The 17141-nt window shown below is 39.4% G+C and overlaps 1 protein-coding gene across 1 annotated transcript in view; it reads right to left on the bottom strand.

Moving 5' to 3' along the window:
• Positions 1 to 16891, bottom strand: part of LOC140736181 (glutathione hydrolase 7) — an 80603-nt gene extending 63712 nt beyond the window's left edge. Inside the window, 2 exon segments of the mRNA XM_073062057.1 lie at positions 16321 to 16523; positions 16632 to 16891. Coding sequence (XP_072918158.1) covers positions 16321 to 16523; positions 16632 to 16669 — 241 coding nt within the window. The 5' untranslated portion in view covers positions 16670 to 16891.
• Between the last annotated feature and the right edge of the window lie 250 nt (positions 16892 to 17141).

The raw sequence follows: 17141 nt of genomic DNA, 5'->3' as shown, positions 1-17141 counted from the left end.
TCCATTTGCCTTCTTGACCTGCTAACCGACCTTTTGTGACTCATGCACAAGCACTCCCAAGTCCCTTGGCACAGCAGTATGCTTCAATTTTTACCATTTAAATAATAATTTTCTCTTTCGTTTTTCTTTCCAAAGTGGATGACTTGGCATTTACCAACATTGTACTCCATCTGCCAGACCCTTGCCCACTCACTTTATCTATATCTCTCTGCAGATTCTTTGTATTTTCTGCACAATTTGCTTTCCACTCGATTTAGTATCATCAGCAAACTTAGATACACTACACTCGGTTCCCTCTTCCAGATTGTTAATGTATATCGCAAACAGCTGCAGGCCCAGCACTGACCCCTGTAGCACACCACTCACCACTGATTGCCAACCAGAGAAACACCGCTGTATCCCAAACTCTCTGCTTTCTATTGGTTAACCAATCCTCTGTCCATGCTAATACATCACCCCCAACTCTAGGCATCCTTATCTTATGGATAAGTCTTTTATGTGGCACCGTAACGCCTTCTGGAAATCCAAGTAAATATGGTTCATCTTATGTTCCCGTCTATCTACTGCCACTTCCAATTCATAGGTTTTACCTCTCGTTGCAGCAACTGGGAGTTGTCAATTGTCCTTAAAGAGATTTCTGAAGGCAACAGTGCTCTGGTCTCAGTTTTCAGCGTCCTGATGAAGGGTATCAAACTGAAGCATTGACTATTTATTCTTCTCCCTCAGTGCTACCGAACCTGCTGAGTTCCTCCAGCATTTTTTTGTGAGCCAATCATCAATCATCACCAACATCTCCATCCCTTCCCACTTACAGCACCTTCCTTCACAACTGCACGATTTGCGACAGCTGTCATTTTATCCGCAGATGCTGGAAATCCAAAGCAATGCTGGACGAACTCAGCAGGCCAGGCAGCATCTGTGGAAATGAGTAAACAGTCAACACTTTGGGCCATGATCCTTCTTCAGTCCTGATGAAGGGTCTTAGCCGGAAACATTGACTGTTCATTCACTTCCATAGATGCTACCTGACCTGCTGAGTTCCTTCAGCATGGGGGGTGGGGAGGGTGTGTGTGTGTGTGTGTGTGTGTGTGTGTGTGTGTGTGTGTGTGTGTGTGTGTGTGTGTGTGTGTGTGTGTGTGTGTGGGGGGGGGGGGGGGGGGGGGCTGGGGGAAGAAGCTATTTCCCATCCTAACAGTCCTTGCCCTAATGCTACCGTACCTCCTGCCTGATGGTTGGGGGTGGGGGTCCAAGAGATTCAAGGTTCAAATTTATTCATCATTTCTACATGAAAACATACAGTGAAATCTGCTGTTTGTCTTAACAACCATAACACCCAAGAACGTGCTGGGGGCAGCCCACAAGTGCCACCGCACATTCCAGTGAAGATGAAGTATATCATATAATAAATTCATTGATCTCAGTTTTGCTTCCAGTCATCTTTAAGCAAAAACCAAACTGCTGAATCTGTAGAGACGAAGGGACGATCAACGATTCATGTCGAGACCCTCCATCTAGCTCGGGGGTTCGCAACCTTTTTTATGCCCATTAACCCCAGATTGGGAACCCCTGATCTACATCGAGAGTGTGGAGGAAAATTAGACAGTATAAAGATGTGAAAAAGAGGAATGAGACAGAGGCTGGTAGGTGATAGGCAGAACAAGAAACAGACTCTTTATGGTGCCAGCAATCACAGTTGGGTTTCAGTCCCCACTGCTGTCTGTAAGGAGTTTCTACTGTATGATCTCACTGTGGCCACGTGGCTTTCCTGCAGCTGCTCTAGTCTCCTCCTACATTACAAAGATGTACGGGTTAAAAAAGGTTAGCAAGTCATGGAAACACGGGGACACTTGCACATCCTCAGACCCTGTTGGTCGTTGATGCAGAACAACTCACTTCACTGTATACTTTGATGTTTCAATGTACAAGTGAGAAAGAAAACTAATCTTTATGCTCTGTAGGAGATCCTTGCCACCAGAGACATAGCAAAATAACGGTCTGTTCATCCCACTGGATTCATGCAGATAACTCACATACATAATCCCTACACTAATCCCAGTTTATTCAACCAATACATTCCCATCATCTCCCCCCAACAATCCAACATTCACTTACAAACGAGGGGCATTTAGAGTGGTCAGTTGATTGTTTGATATTTAGCCCTCATTTGTTCAAAGGAAGAACATGATAAAAATAGGAGCAGGAGTTGACCATCTGGCCCATTGAGACCACTCCACCATTCAATAAGATTATGGCTGATCTGGCCATGGACTCATCTCCACCCACCTGCCTTTTCCCCATTGTGGTGAACTACATATACCTGTCTGGACACGCCCCCTCGCTGACTGCTCCTGTGGCTCCTCCCACGGACCCTGGTATAAAGGCGATTGGGGCCTGAGCCCTGCCTCTCAGTCTCCAGGATGTAGCATGGTGGTCAATTGCTGCTTGTTCTTTCTTCCAGTCAATAAAAGCCGATATCTCACCTCACGTCTCAGAGAGTTATTGATGGTACATCACCCATAACCCTTAATTCCCCTATTATGCAAAAAATCTATCCAACCTTGTCTTAAATATATTCACTGAGGTAGCCTCCACTGCTTCATAGGGAAGATAATTCCACAGATTCACCAGTCTTTGGGAAAAGCAATTCCTCCTCATCTACATCCTACATTTACTTCCCCAAATCTTGAGGCAATGTTCCCTAGTTCTAGTCTCACCTACCAGTCGAAATGACTGACCAGCCTCTATCTTATCTATGCCTTTCATAATTTAAATATTTCTATAAGATCTCCTCTCATTCTTCTGAATTCCAGTGAGTACACTCCCAAGCTACTCAATCTCTCCTCATAGTCTAACCCCCTCATCTCCAGAAACAACCTGGTGAACCTCCTCTGCACCGCCTCCAAAGCCAGTATATCCTTCCTCAAGTATGGAGACCACAACTACATGTACAGCCTCACCAGTACCCCGTACAGTTGCAGCATAACCTCCCCGCTCTTAAATTCAATCCCTCTAGCAACAAAGGCCAACATTCCATTTACCTGCTGCACCTGCAAACCAACCTTTTGTGATTCATGTACAAGCACTCCCAAGTCCCTCTGCACAACAGTATGCTGCAAATTTATACCATTTAAATAATAATCTGATCTTTCATTTTTCCTTCCAAAGTGGATGACCTTGCATTTACCAACATTGTACTCCATCTGCCAGACTCTAGCTACTCACTTAACCTATCTATATCTCTCTGAAGACTCTCCACATTTTCTGCACAATTTTCTTTTACACTCAATTTAGTGTCTTCAGCAGACTTAGATACACTACACACGGTCCCCTCTTCCAGGTCGTTAATGTATATCATGAACATCATCATCATAGCTTGTCACACCAGACAGCCAGCCACTCTGGTGTTGCTTGGTTTATGTTGAGCAGGTCAGTGTCAGCTAAATCAGGTGAGAGTGGGCAGTTGCGCAGAACGTGTTCAGTGTTCTGCACCCTTTCACCACACTCACAGGATTCGCTGGTCCTTAAACCCGACTTCACCATATTGTCTCCCGTCCTACAAACCCACTCTCGCTCTGTTAAGAGTGCACCACTTCCGTCTGTCAAGCAGTGCCCCGTCTGGCAACATCACTGTGGGGCCTTGCACTGTATTGTTTGGTGGGGTTCTGGCTCCTGTTTGTTGCCGGAGGTCAATCCTGTATGTTTGGGGGGATGTTCCGTGCGGTAGTTCCTCCACTGTAGCAAAGCTTTTCCTCAATTTTAGGCGGTTGAAAAATGGCACATGATGATGTAGTGGGTGCCATGTGGGTGCCATGGATCCGAGTTCTGAATTTTTCCAATTTTTGTTGTAGTGTGTCTTCGGATCTCTGGGGGAGCAATGCCTGCAAATCTGTAAATGATGGGAAGACGTCATGTGATGACGTAGGATCGAGACGTGGAAATCCAGCTCTCCCATAAAAAACCAGTAAAATAACGTTTAAGTGAAGAAAAGTTAGTAAATACTTTTTAAAAACTACATAAACTATTCAGGATTGTCTTAAGATATGCCTCCTAAACAAAAGCAGAAGAAAACTACTACTTTGAAGACAACACAAGTTGAAAAAGAATCAAGGCCGGTCACTATGAAAGAGCCTCGGGCTCAACTGCATTTTACCTCTGGCGATACAGAACAGGAAACTGCGGCAACATCAACCGTTTCCAAATAAAAAGAGCAACAGGAATTGCGCATGCGTGAAGGAAAGGGCATGCACAAACACGAGCAACCCAAACTACAAATCCCAGCTACGATCAGAACTGAAAGTGAAAGTGAAGATGAGGTGGAATCAAATTCTCTGGATAAATCAGATGAAGATGAAGAGACAAACAAAGAAAAGCAACAGGAAGAGGTTGGAGGTGATGGAGACGCAAGAAAAACTTTGGTGCAAATAATGCATGAATTAAAAGCATTAAAAGTAATTAAAAAAGCTATTAAAATATGAAGATTATGTTTGATAAAATGATGAAAAGACAGGACAAAATGGACAAGAAAATTAAAAACTTGGAAGAAACAATGGGAGACACCATTGATAGAGTGAATAAAATGGAAGATAATATTTCTGCCTGGACATCAGAAAGAAAACAGTTGTTGGAAAAAGTGGATGTGCTTGAAAATTTTAGCAGACGAAACAATATTAAGATTGTTGGACTTAAAGAAGGTATAGAGGGAGAGGATCCAATAAAAATTTTTCAAAAATGGATCCCGGAAATTTTGGAAATGGAAGAAGGAACCCAGTTAATTGAAATTGAAAGGTCTCACAGAGCCTCAAGTTGATCAAAACCCACGATCAATCTTGATAAAATGCTTAAGATATCAAGATAAAGAAAAGATCCTGAAGGCAGCTGCCCAACGTGCCAGAAAGAAAAACGGGCCATTGATGATAGAAGGGAAAGCAGTTCTTTTCTATCCTGATATAAGTTATGACCTTTTGAAGAGAAAGAAGGAATTTAACCCAACGAAAAAAGTTTTATGGGAAAAAGGCTATAAATTTATATTGCGCCACCCGGCAACCCTGATAATTTTTTCGGATGACGGAAAAAGAAGATTTTTTACTGATTATCGGGATGCAGAAGAATTCGCACAAGAACTCCCAAATATTCGCTAATTACAGTCAAAGATTTAAAAGTGAAATGGATTAAAGATGAAGATAGGGACAGTGAATGGAACTGATGGATGTTTAAGGACAGAAGAATATTTAAATATATTCTTAATTATATGATACAGGGGGAGAAAGGTTAAAATTTGAGAAATATTAATCGAGAGTAGTGATTTTTTTTTCTTCTCTTATATATACTTTTTTATGTTACGAGGGAGCTGGGGGAACTTCGGATCGATTGCTAGAGATTCATGTGTGTAATCATGGCGATTGCCATGACCCATACAATGGAGGCGTTGTGTTTTTTTTCATTCACAACATTAGTAGGGGGGTATTTTGTTATTTTTTTCTTTATAATCTACTTTTCTTTTATTTTTCTTTCTTTGCCTGGACAATCGGGGCGGAGACACATAGCAACATGAAGAATTTTTAAAAGATTCCCCAAGGTACTACGAAAGTTGAAAGATTAGGTATTATTATAGATTGGAGTAACCCTGTGTATCCAGAGATACCGGCCATGTGACAGATGCACTGCCACCTGGCTGGTCGGAGGACACACCACATGCAAATCAACATTTGGTCCCTCCCAACTAATCAATGCACACCTAAATTATTGGTCACCTTAATTGGATTATCTCGCCCAGCCCCATGCTAATAAAGCTGAGACTTGTCCCTGGATCGGCCTCTCTTACAGACCACCACATCGGTGGTAAGTGCATTGATTTATGCTTGGGAAGGTCTATCGTTTGTCCTGGTAAGGGAGCCGCAGCTATCCAAGGTCAAGGGGGATAGCTGTCGTAGTGCTTTTCCCTTGTTCTTTGTTTGTGTAACCGTACCCTGTCCCCACACTGCTTCCTGTGTATTGTAGTTGCTTGTGTTGACCCGACTTCCCTTTGTAAATAAATTCCTTATTATTAAAACTGTGTGTGTCCAGGCCTCTACTATTGAGACTCAAAGAACCAGTTATTTTCCATCACAACACTCTGTTAAAAATAATGACTAATTTACTGAATTTTTAAAGTTTTAATGTTAATGGGCTTAATGGACCAGTGAAAAGAAAAAGAATTTTAACATATATTAAGAAAATGAAAATAGATATAACTTTTTTTACAAGAAACACACTTAACAGAGATAGAACATCAGAAATTAAAGAAAGATTGGGTCGGAAATGTTATCACAGCTTCGTTTAACTCAAAGGCGAGGGGAGTTGCAATTTTGGTTAATAAAACTTTACCAATTAACATACAAAATGTATTAATTGATTCTGTGGGGAGATATGAAATTATACATTGTCAAATTTTTATGAATATTTATGCACCAAATGAAAATGATGTAAAATTTATACAAGAGGCCTTTTTGAATTTGGCTGATGCATATGACAAAATATTAATAGGTGGAGATTTTAATTTTTGTTTAGACCCAGTTTTAGATAGATCAACAAAGGTTGTTACAAAATCAAAAGCAGCAAAATTAACTTTACCATTGATGAAAGATTTAAATTTGATTGATATATGGAGAAGAATTAATCCAAAAGAAAGAGATTATTCATTTTATTCAAATAGACATAAAACTTATTCAAGGATAGATTTTTTCTATTATCAATGAATATTCAAGATAGAGTGAAAAATATGGAATATAAAGCAAGAATATTGTCAGATCATTCCCCCTTGATAATGACAATGATAATGATGGATAAAGAGGAATCAATTTACAGATGGAGATTTAATTCAATATTATTAAAACATCAAGATTTTTGTGATTTCATGAAAAAGCAGATTCAGTTTTTTTAGATACAAATTTACATTCAGTTGATGATAAATTTATAGTATGGGAAGCAATGAAGGCATATTTGAGAGGTCAGATAATAAGTTATACTTCTAAAATTAAGAAGGAATATATGGTAGAAATAGATCAATTGGAGAAAGAGATTACAAAATTGGAAAAAGAATCTCAAAGATATATGACAGAAGAAAAAAGACAACTTGTTAACAAGAAGTTACAATATAATACACTTCAGACATACCGAACAGAAAAAGCAATTATGAGAACTAAGCAGAGATATTATGAACTAGGTGAAAGATCACACAAGATTCTTGCTTGGCAGTTAAAAACAGACCAGACTTCCAAAACGATAAATGCAATTAGAACAAGTGTAAATAAAATTACTTATAAACCTTTAGAAATTAATGAAATTTTAAAGAATTTTTATTCTGAACTGTATCAATCAGAATCACAAAATAATAATGTTGAGATAGAAAGGTTTTTATCACAAATAACTCTTCCAAAATTGAATTTGGAAGAACAGAAGGGATTAGATATGCCTTTTACATTAAAAGAGGTCGAAGAAGCTCTAGGATCACTTCAGAGTAATAAATCCCCAGGAGAAGATGGTTTTCCACCCGAATTTTACAAAAAGTTTAAAGATTTACTAATTCCTCCTTTTATGGAGTTAATACACCAAGCAGAAAGAACGCATAAACTTCCAGAATCTTTTTCGACAGCTATTTTAATAGTATTGCCAAAAAAAGATAGAGATCTTTTAAAGCCAACATCATATAGACCTATTTCTTTGTTGAACACTAACTATAAAATAATAGCAAAAATTTTATCTAATAGATTATCTAAATACTTACCAAAATTAATACATATGGATCAAACAGGATTTATCAAAAATAGACAATTGGCAGATAATGTAACTCGGTTACTTAGTATAATTCATCTGGCACAAAAGAGGAAGGAAATGAGTGTGGCAGTTGCTTTAGATGCAGAAAAAGCATTTGATAGATTGGAATGGGATTTTTTATTTAAGGTATTGGAAAAGTATGGGTTAGGAAAATCTTTTATAAAATGGATTAAAACCTTAAATACTAATCCCAAAGCTAAAGTAATGACAAATGGTCAAATTTCAATATCATTTCAGTTAACAAGGTCAACTAGAGAAGGTTGTCCATTATCACCTGCTTTATTTGTGTTGGCGATAGAACCATTAGCTGAATTAATTAGAAGAGACCCAGATATTATGGGTTTCAGAGTTAACCAGGAGGAATATAAGATTAATTTATTTGCTGATGATGTTTTGCTTAATTTAACAAACCCATTGTATTCACTGCGTAAATTATCTTCTAGATTGGAAGAATATGGGAAAATATCAGGCTACAAAATAAATTGGTATAACAGTGAAATTCTACCCCTTACTAAAGGAGATTATAGTCAATGTCAATTAATAACTCAATTTAGATGGCCGATAAATGGTATAAAATATTTAGGTATAAGAGTTGATAATGATATAAAGAATTTATATAAATTAAATTATTTACCATTATTGAAAAAAATTCAAGAAGATCTTGATAAATAGATGACATAAATAAATAACATTAGTAGGCAGAGTAAATGCTGTAAAAATGAATGTATTCCCTAGATTACAATATTTATTCCAAACACTACCAATACAATTACCGCAGAAGTTTTTTCAAGAGTTAAATAAATGTGTGAGGAAGTTTCTTTGGAAAGGTAAGATGTCAAGAATATCGTTGGAAAAATTGACATGGAAATTTGACCTAGGAGTGTTACAACTTCCAAACTTTAAAAATTATAATAAAGCAATTCAACTTAGATTTATTGCATCTTTTTTTGATGAAGATAAACCGGCATGGATTAGAATAGAACTAGATAAAATAGGAGAAAATGTACCAGAAGATTTTATAAACAAGTGGGGATCTAAATGGATACGGGAAAAGAAAGAATCTCCTATATTAAAACATTTGATTGATTTATGGAATAAGATAAATGTTGATGATGAGATAAAGAAATCTTTATTAGCAAAGAGACCTTTAATTCAAAATAAACTTAATCCTTTTACAATGGATAACCAACTTTTATACAACTGGTTTCAAAAAGGGATTATATAGGAGATTGTTTTGAAGGAGGTATATTAATGACATTTGATCAATTAAAGAATAAATATAAAATATCAAACAACACTCTTTTTTGTTATATCCAATTAAGGGCTTATTTAACAGATAAATTGGGTCAAACAATGTAATTGCTGAAACCTAATGAAATAGAAATTTTAATTCAAAAAGGAAAAATTAATAAATTTATTTCTTGTATGTATAGTTTGATTCAAAAGCAAGCAATTAAACAAGGAATTCATAAGTCAAGACAAAAATGGGAAACTGATTTGAATATTAAAATTGGTCAAGACTATGTCTTGACAGAATGACAAATACAACAAATGTCCGGCTGAGACTAGTGCAATATAATTTTTTACATCAATTATATATTACAGCACAAAAAATAAATAAATTAAACCCAAATTTATCTGATAAATGCTTCCGATGTAATCAAGAAATTGGTACTTTTTTTACACTCTACTTGGTCTTGTTTTAAAATTCAACCTTTTTGGACAAATTTAAGAGTTTTACTGGAAAAAATTATTGGAATACAACTTCCACATAATCCAACATTATTTTTACTAGGCGATATTGAAGGGATAAAATCGAAATCTAAATTGAATAAATATCAGAAAGAATTCATAAAAATTGCATTGGCAGTAGCCAAAAAGGCAATTGCAGTTACTTGGAAATCAGATTCATACTTAAGTATAGATCGTTGGAAGAATGAAATTTTTAGCTGCATTCCACTTGAAAAAATTACTTATAATTTAAGAGATAAATATGAAATATTTCTGAAAATTTGGCGCCCTTATTTACAAAAGATAGGATTAAATATATAGGTGCTCCGAAGATAAAATTATTGGTTATCTAGGGAAAGAAATAAATATACATATTAAAGCTATTATGAACTCCATGGAGCATGTGGGGATCTTCTGATGTCCAGGCATTCTTTCTTTCTTTCTTTTTTCTTCTCTTTTTTTCTATAGGGATATGTTTGGGGGAGGGAGGAAGGGTTGATAATTTTTTTTCTTTCTGTAACCTATTTGAAAATTCAATTTTAAAATTTTATTTAAAAAATTAAAAAAGAAATCTGTAAATGATGTTAGTGGGTGTGGGGCGCAGTGTGCCCGTGATTATTTGGCTGGCTTCGTTAAGCAACGAGTCTATTTTTTTCGCATGGGCTGATCTGCCCCACACAGGTGCACAGTATTCTGCAGGTGCATAGCAGAGTGCTAGGGCAGTTGATCTAAGTGTGTGAGTATTAGCTCCCCATTTCGTGCCTGCTAATTTTTTCAAGAGAGAATCGCGAGAGCCAACCTTCCCTTGGAGTTTTTGGATGTGGGTGGCAAATGACAGCGTCCTATCCAGTGTCATGCCCAGGTAAATTGGAGTCGGATGGTGTTCGAGCTCCTTCCCACACCAGAAGGTCTTGAGTTTCCGAGCTGCTTCTCGATTCCTCAGGTGGAATGAACACACTTGATGGATTTGATGGATTTGGGTTCAGAGACCATTTTTCATAATACTGCTTCATTGCTTCGAGGACTGCTGTAAGTTGTACTTCAACTTCTTGGAAGGAGTTAGCTTGTGTTGCTATGCATAAGTTGTCTGCATAGATAAACCTGCATGTGTTAAGAAAGGTTGGTTGGTTGTTTGTGTAAACATTAAATAGTAGAGGTGCCAGTACTGATCCCTGTGGTAGTCTGTTCTTTTGTGGACGCCACCTATTCTTAATTCCATTAATTTCTACATAAAATCTGCGATTTTCTCAGATGCTTCTTATTACTTTGACTGTGGTTTCATTCTTTAACATTTTAGATCATTTCAGTAGAAGGCCTCTGTGATTCACAGTGTCATATGCTGTTAAGTCAACGAATACTACCCCTGTAATTTGTCGCATTTCAAAGCCATCCTCAATATACTGGGTTAAATTCAGGACTTGACTGCAGCAAGAGCGGCCTGGCCTGAATCCAGCTTGATCTGGTGTTAGAAGATCTTAGACTAACGGGGATTCTCTTTTCAGTAGGAGTCTCTCGGAGAGTTTATAGAGGGTGCAGAGCAAGGAAATTAGTCTGTAACTTTTAGGAATGTTGGGATCTTTATTGGGTTTCAGGAGAGCAACAACTTTGGCTCTTCTCCACTTTTTAGGTATTTTTAATGATCTTAAGCAACAGTTAAGAAGGGACAGAAGCCAGTGAAGTGCTTTAGGTCCAAGGTGTTCAAAGAATTCATTAAGAATCCCATCTATGCCAGCAGCTTTGTTGGATTTTAGCTGTGATACTTCATCCTTTAATTCTTCTAGGGTGAGAGGTGGGAAGTTGTTATTCCCGTTTGTGAGAGTTGACTCCATCTCCCGAAGTTGCTTTTTCTTTTGCCTCTGTTCCTTGTCACTTGCTCAACCTTTTAGTATTAGATGGTGGGCAACCTGATTGGGTGTCACGACAGCAATTCTCTGTGGTGGTCTATTGTCTGAGTTGAGTTTGCGAACATTTGCCCATGCCTTCTTACTGTTCTTGGTCATGTCTGTGTCTTCTTCTTGGTCATGTCTGTGTTTTCTATCAGTTCCTGCCAATGCTGTTGTCTCTCTCGGCTCAGTAGGGACAGAACTGACTCTGAATTAAAGGATATCATGAACAGTTGCAGGCCCAGCACCAACCACTGCAGCACACTGCTCACCACTGATTGCCAACCAGAGTATCACCCATGTATCCCAACTCTCTGCTTTGTATTAGTTAACCAATCCTCCATACATACTAATACAACACCCCCAACTCTATGCACCTTATCTTATGGATAAGACTTTTATGTGGCACCTTATCAAACACCTTCTGGAAATCCAAGTACATAATGTCTATCTGTTCCCCTCTATCTACTGCACTCATTATATCCTCAAACACTCAAAAACTCCCAATGTCTCTGTAATCATAATTCCCTCACTCTGTTTTTAAACATCGATTGAACTTACACCTTTTTGTCATAGAGGGCCTGAATAGTGCTCAAAATTTTCAGATGAATCTATGAGTTTTCTCTTGCAAAGTGAAGGCCAAAGCATGACTTCAACATGCCTCATTACTTTTAAGTTCCATATTTATTGTAATAAATACTGGGAAGTGTTTCCTCTCAAGGAAATCTAGAAGTTATCAATATAAGACACAATAAGTTATCACTATAAGAAAACAAGACAGGAAATTCATAAGATTTCATATGCTTGAGTTTAGAAGAATGATGGGAGTTCTAAATGAAATTTGAAAGGCCTAGATAGAGTGGACGTAGAGAGGATATTTCCTATGGTGTGGAAGTCTAGGACCAGAGAGCACAGCCTCAGAATAGAAGAAAGTCCCTTTACATCAGAGATGAAGGGAAATTTCTTTAACCAAGGGTGGTGAAACTGTGGAATTCATGCCACAGACAACAGTGGAGGTTAGGTCACTAGGCATATTTAAAGCAGAGGTTGATAGGTTCTTGATTATAAGGGTGTCAAAGGTTTTGGGGAGAAGGCAGGAGAATGGGGTTGAGAAGGAGAATAATGGAATGGCAAAGCAGACTTAATGGGCTAAATGGCTAATTCTGCTCCTGTGTCTTAATGTCTTATAAGCTTAGCTAGAGACAAACTAGTCACCACATCCTCTGAGCAATAAGTATTTTGTCACCTGTTCATTTCCTGACTGACCTGCTGAGTTCCTCCAGCATTTTATTGGTGCTGCCTAAGATATCCCCAATCTGCAGGTTCTCTTGCATCCCTGCTTATTTTTCAGTAGCATAGTGCTAACAATCCATAAGTTAAATTGACTTGGTGACATTCTTTGGCTCATCTTGTACTTAAACTGGTAAAGAATAGCACAAGGCGACCCTAAATTTGAGGTCATCCTTTGTAGATCAATACAAGGAAGGTTCTGTCATTAGATTTCTGAAAGGACAATGAACCCATGTACACTACCTCACTATTTCTTTCTATTTTTGTTCTCTTTTTGCACTACTTATTTAATTTTATAGAGAATTTTCATTGGTCAAAAAAACATAAGAAATAGGAGCAGGAGTAGGACATCTGGCCTGTTGAGCCTGCTCCACCATTCAATAAGATCATGGCTGATCTGACCACAGACTCATCTCCACCTACCTGCCTTTTCCCCGTAACCCTTAATTCTCCTACTCTGCAAAAATCCATCCAATCTTATCTTAAGTATATTTACTGAAGTAGCCTCCACTGCTTCATTGGGCAGAGAATTCTGCAGATTCACTACTGTCTAGGAAAAACAGTTCCTCCTCATTTCCAACCTAAATCTACTCCCTTAAATCTTGAGGCTATGTCCCTAGTTGTAGTCTTACCTACCGGTGGAAACAATTTTCCTGCCTCTATCTTATCTATCAATTTTGTATGTTTCTATAAGATCTCCTCTCTTCTGAGTTCCAGCGAGTACAGTCCCAAGTGATCCAATCTATTCTTATAGTCTAATCCCCCTCATCTCTGGAATCAACCAGGTGAATCTCCTCTGCACCACCTCCAAAGCCAGTATATCCTTCCTCAGATAAGGAGACCAGAACTTCAGGTGGAGCCTCACCAGTACCCTGTACAGTTGCAGCATAACCTCCCTGCTCTTAAATTCAATCCCTCTAGCAATAAAGGCAAACATTCCATTTGCCTTCTTGACCTGCTAACCAACCTTTTGTGACTCATGCACAAGCACTCCCAAGTCCCTTGGCACAGCAGCATGCTTCAGTTTTCACCATTTAAATAATAATTTGCTCTTTCATTTTCCTTCCAAAGTGGATGACCTCACATTTACCAACATTGTACTCCATCTGCCAGACCCTTGCCACTCACTTTATCTATATCTCTCTGCAGATTCCTTGTATTTTCTGCAAAATTTGCTTTTCCACTCAATTTAGTATCATCAGCAAACTTAGATACACTACACTCGGTTCCCTCTTCCAGATTGTTAATGTATATCGCGAACAGCTGCAGGCCCAGCACTGACCCCTGTGGCACACCACTCACCACTGATTGCCAACCAGAGAAACACCCATGAATCCCAAATCTCTGCTTTCTATTGGTTAACCAATCCTCTATCCATGCTAATACATCACCCCAACTCTAAGCACCATTATCTTAAGGATAAGTCTTTCATTAGGCACCTTATCGAAAGCCCTCTGGAAATCCAAGTAAATTATGCCTATCTGTTCCCTCTATCCACTGCACTCATTATATCCTCAAAGAATTCCAGTAAGTTTGTCAAACAGGACCTGTCTTTGCTGAATTCATGTTGCATCTACCTGATTGATCCATTCCTTTCCAGATGCCTCGCTATTTCTTCTTTAATGATAGCTTCAAGCAATTTCCCAACTACAGATGTTAAACTAACTGGCCTATAGTTACCTGCCATTTGCCTACATCCTTTTTTGAACAGTGGCATGACATTTGCCAACTTAAAATCCGCCAGGACCTACCCACCAGGGTCAACCACGAATGTTGCGTCAGCAGTTGTCTATGTGATACATAAGCCAAGGTGGTACAATATGGAGAGGAAGCTGTTGCCCATGTTCCCACTTTCCATACAGGTGATGAATCCAAATGAACAGCAGAGACCAATACAATTTGGCACCAGTGGCATCGCAGGAGTTGCCAGTCAGCATTGAACTTAATGAAGGACTGCCTAGAGGATGTCCAAATTTTTCCTGGAGGTTTACTCCTGAAGCCTTCCCCATGATTTGGGTACAGCTACAAGGTAGTGGAGGTTTGAGATCAGAGTTTTCCTCTCCCGGATGAGCTACCAACCACGGCTGACAAGCCCCATCAGCCCAAAATGATTGGTTTTAAGGTGCCCCTGCTCCTGTCAACAGGAACAGTTGTGCTGGGCTTAGTAGCTAAGCTACACATGATGGCCAGGAGCTGGACTTGGTTGTCAGAGGCTACATGAGACACAGACTACTGGGAGCATTTAATAGGTAGTGGGAGCTTATCCCCATTACCACCCCCAGCTATACCAAAATCAAGGAACAAATCAATCAATCGATAAATATTTCTCATTTTAATACCTTCTGATAATGTGATGTAATGCACTGGTGTCGCAAAACAACAAATTTCACGACGTATGCCAGTGATACTAAACCTGGTTCTGATTCTGAATCTGAGTCAAGTCAAGTTTATTGTCACTTAACTATATTCATGTATATAATGTATATAGAAGCCAGACGATGTTTCTCTGAACCAGGGTGTAAAGCACAGTAGTACACATAACGCACAGAGTGTAACTCAAACAGTTATAAGCAGGGAACAGTGAAGGTCTAAACAAACTTGGCTTTCTAAAGTTCAGTGGTCAGAACAAAAATTAAATGAGGCAGATCCAATGTTAGCTTGTCTTCAAGAGATTAAACATATACATAGGTCACTAGGTTCAGCTGAATTCTCAATATTGGAGCAAACATTACATTAATGTCAGGCAACAAGAGGCATCTGTCAGAAAGCCCAATGTTCAGGAGACAACAGGAAACTGCAGATGCTGGAGCCTGGAAGCATACACAAATGTCCAGATGAAGGGTTCAAAGTCAACAGTATTATCAAAGTGCCACCATATACCATCCTGAGATTCAATTTCTTGCGGGCATTCACAGTAGAACAAAGAAATACAACAGAATCAATGAAACTACAAAGAATTCAGACAAACAACCACTGCTCAAAAGACAAGCTGCAAATTCAAAACACCAATAAATAATAAAATAAATTGGGAACATGAGTTATAGAGCCCTTGAAAGTGAATCCATAGGTTGTGGAGTCAATTCAGTGCTGAGATGAGTGAAGTTGTCCATGCTAATTCAGGAGCCTGATGGTTGAAGGGGAATAACTGTTCCCTGAACCTGGTCGTGCTGGACCTCAGGCTCCTGTACCACCTGCTGGATGAAGGCAGCAGCGAGAAGGGTGCATGATGCCGATGCCTTTTTGACCTGCCTGAGTTCCGCCAGCATTGTGTGCGTCCTTCTAGTTCCCCTGATCTGTTTGCTGGCATTGCACACTAACTTCCCGTGTGTGGTAGCAACGGCTAATTACTGTTACTACCCAGTTTAAGCTGCTTTTAATACGTAGGGTTGGAAAACAGGAATTAGTCCTCTTGTTTAATGCGTAGGTCAAGTGAAGACATTGCTGAAACCAACGTAGTCGTGATTACAGTATCTTATAATGTGATAACCCTCCCTTTACACCTAGAAATCCTCGTACATTGGGGAAAATGTAATTTTACCATCTTTATAAGATCATATATACCGAAGGAATTTAGATATATCAGACAATGTGTGTCATAACCAACCTGTTGTATCCGGATCACAAAGGGATGAATCGTCCTCTTTGCGGTAGCGCAGAACATTCTCCGTGGAGCCCGCGTCGTCCTCGGGCAGCCGTGGAAAGCTGGTGATGCTCATGTAATCCACCGGCGAGTAGGCCCCGAGGTTCGTCTCCTGGCCGGCCTCCTCTTCAGCCATCGCGTCTCTCTTCTCCTTTCCGTTTACCTCACTGTAAAGATACGCTCAATGAGCACGCATTTCGCGACGGCACCTCCGAGTCGCGCTGCTGCGACACCCACCCTCCCTCCCCTCCGCTCCGCACACTCAATTCACTCACTCGGTCCCTCGGCGCCCGCTGCGATGCACGGTGGCCATTGCCCCCTCCGTCAACGGAATGCGAATGGAGGAAGCGGGCGCGCACCGCAGGTGCAAAGCTGAAGCAAAGGATTTGGTTTCAAACGGGCGTGTATTTGGGTGTGTGTGAGAGAGAGAGAGAGAGAGGGAGAATGAGAGAGGGAGAGAGAGAGGGGGAGAATGAGAGAGTGAGAGAGAGAGAGGGAGAATGAGAGAGAGAAAACGAGAGAGTGAGAGAAGGAGAAGGGGAGGAGAGAATGAGAGAAGAGCGGAGGGGAGTGGAAGTGTACGGAAGAGGGGGAGAAAGGGACAGAGAGGTTGGGGGAAAAAAACCGATATAGATCAGCTGACAAGCTCAAATTTTTGCACACAGGACACTGATCTGTGCACCTACCTCCATTACTGTGCGCAGATAAATATATAAGATGTTTAGAAAGCTAGACAATTCCTATATTTTAATGAGTCCAAAATGGCATTTACACATAGCGTGTAC

Source organism: Hemitrygon akajei, chromosome 11 (genome assembly GCF_048418815.1).
Source record: "Hemitrygon akajei chromosome 11, sHemAka1.3, whole genome shotgun sequence".
NCBI classification, from domain to species: Eukaryota; Metazoa; Chordata; class Chondrichthyes; order Myliobatiformes; family Dasyatidae; genus Hemitrygon; species Hemitrygon akajei.
The sequence above is the reverse complement of the archived record's forward strand: the minus strand, read 5'-3'. Positions and strand labels throughout refer to the sequence as shown.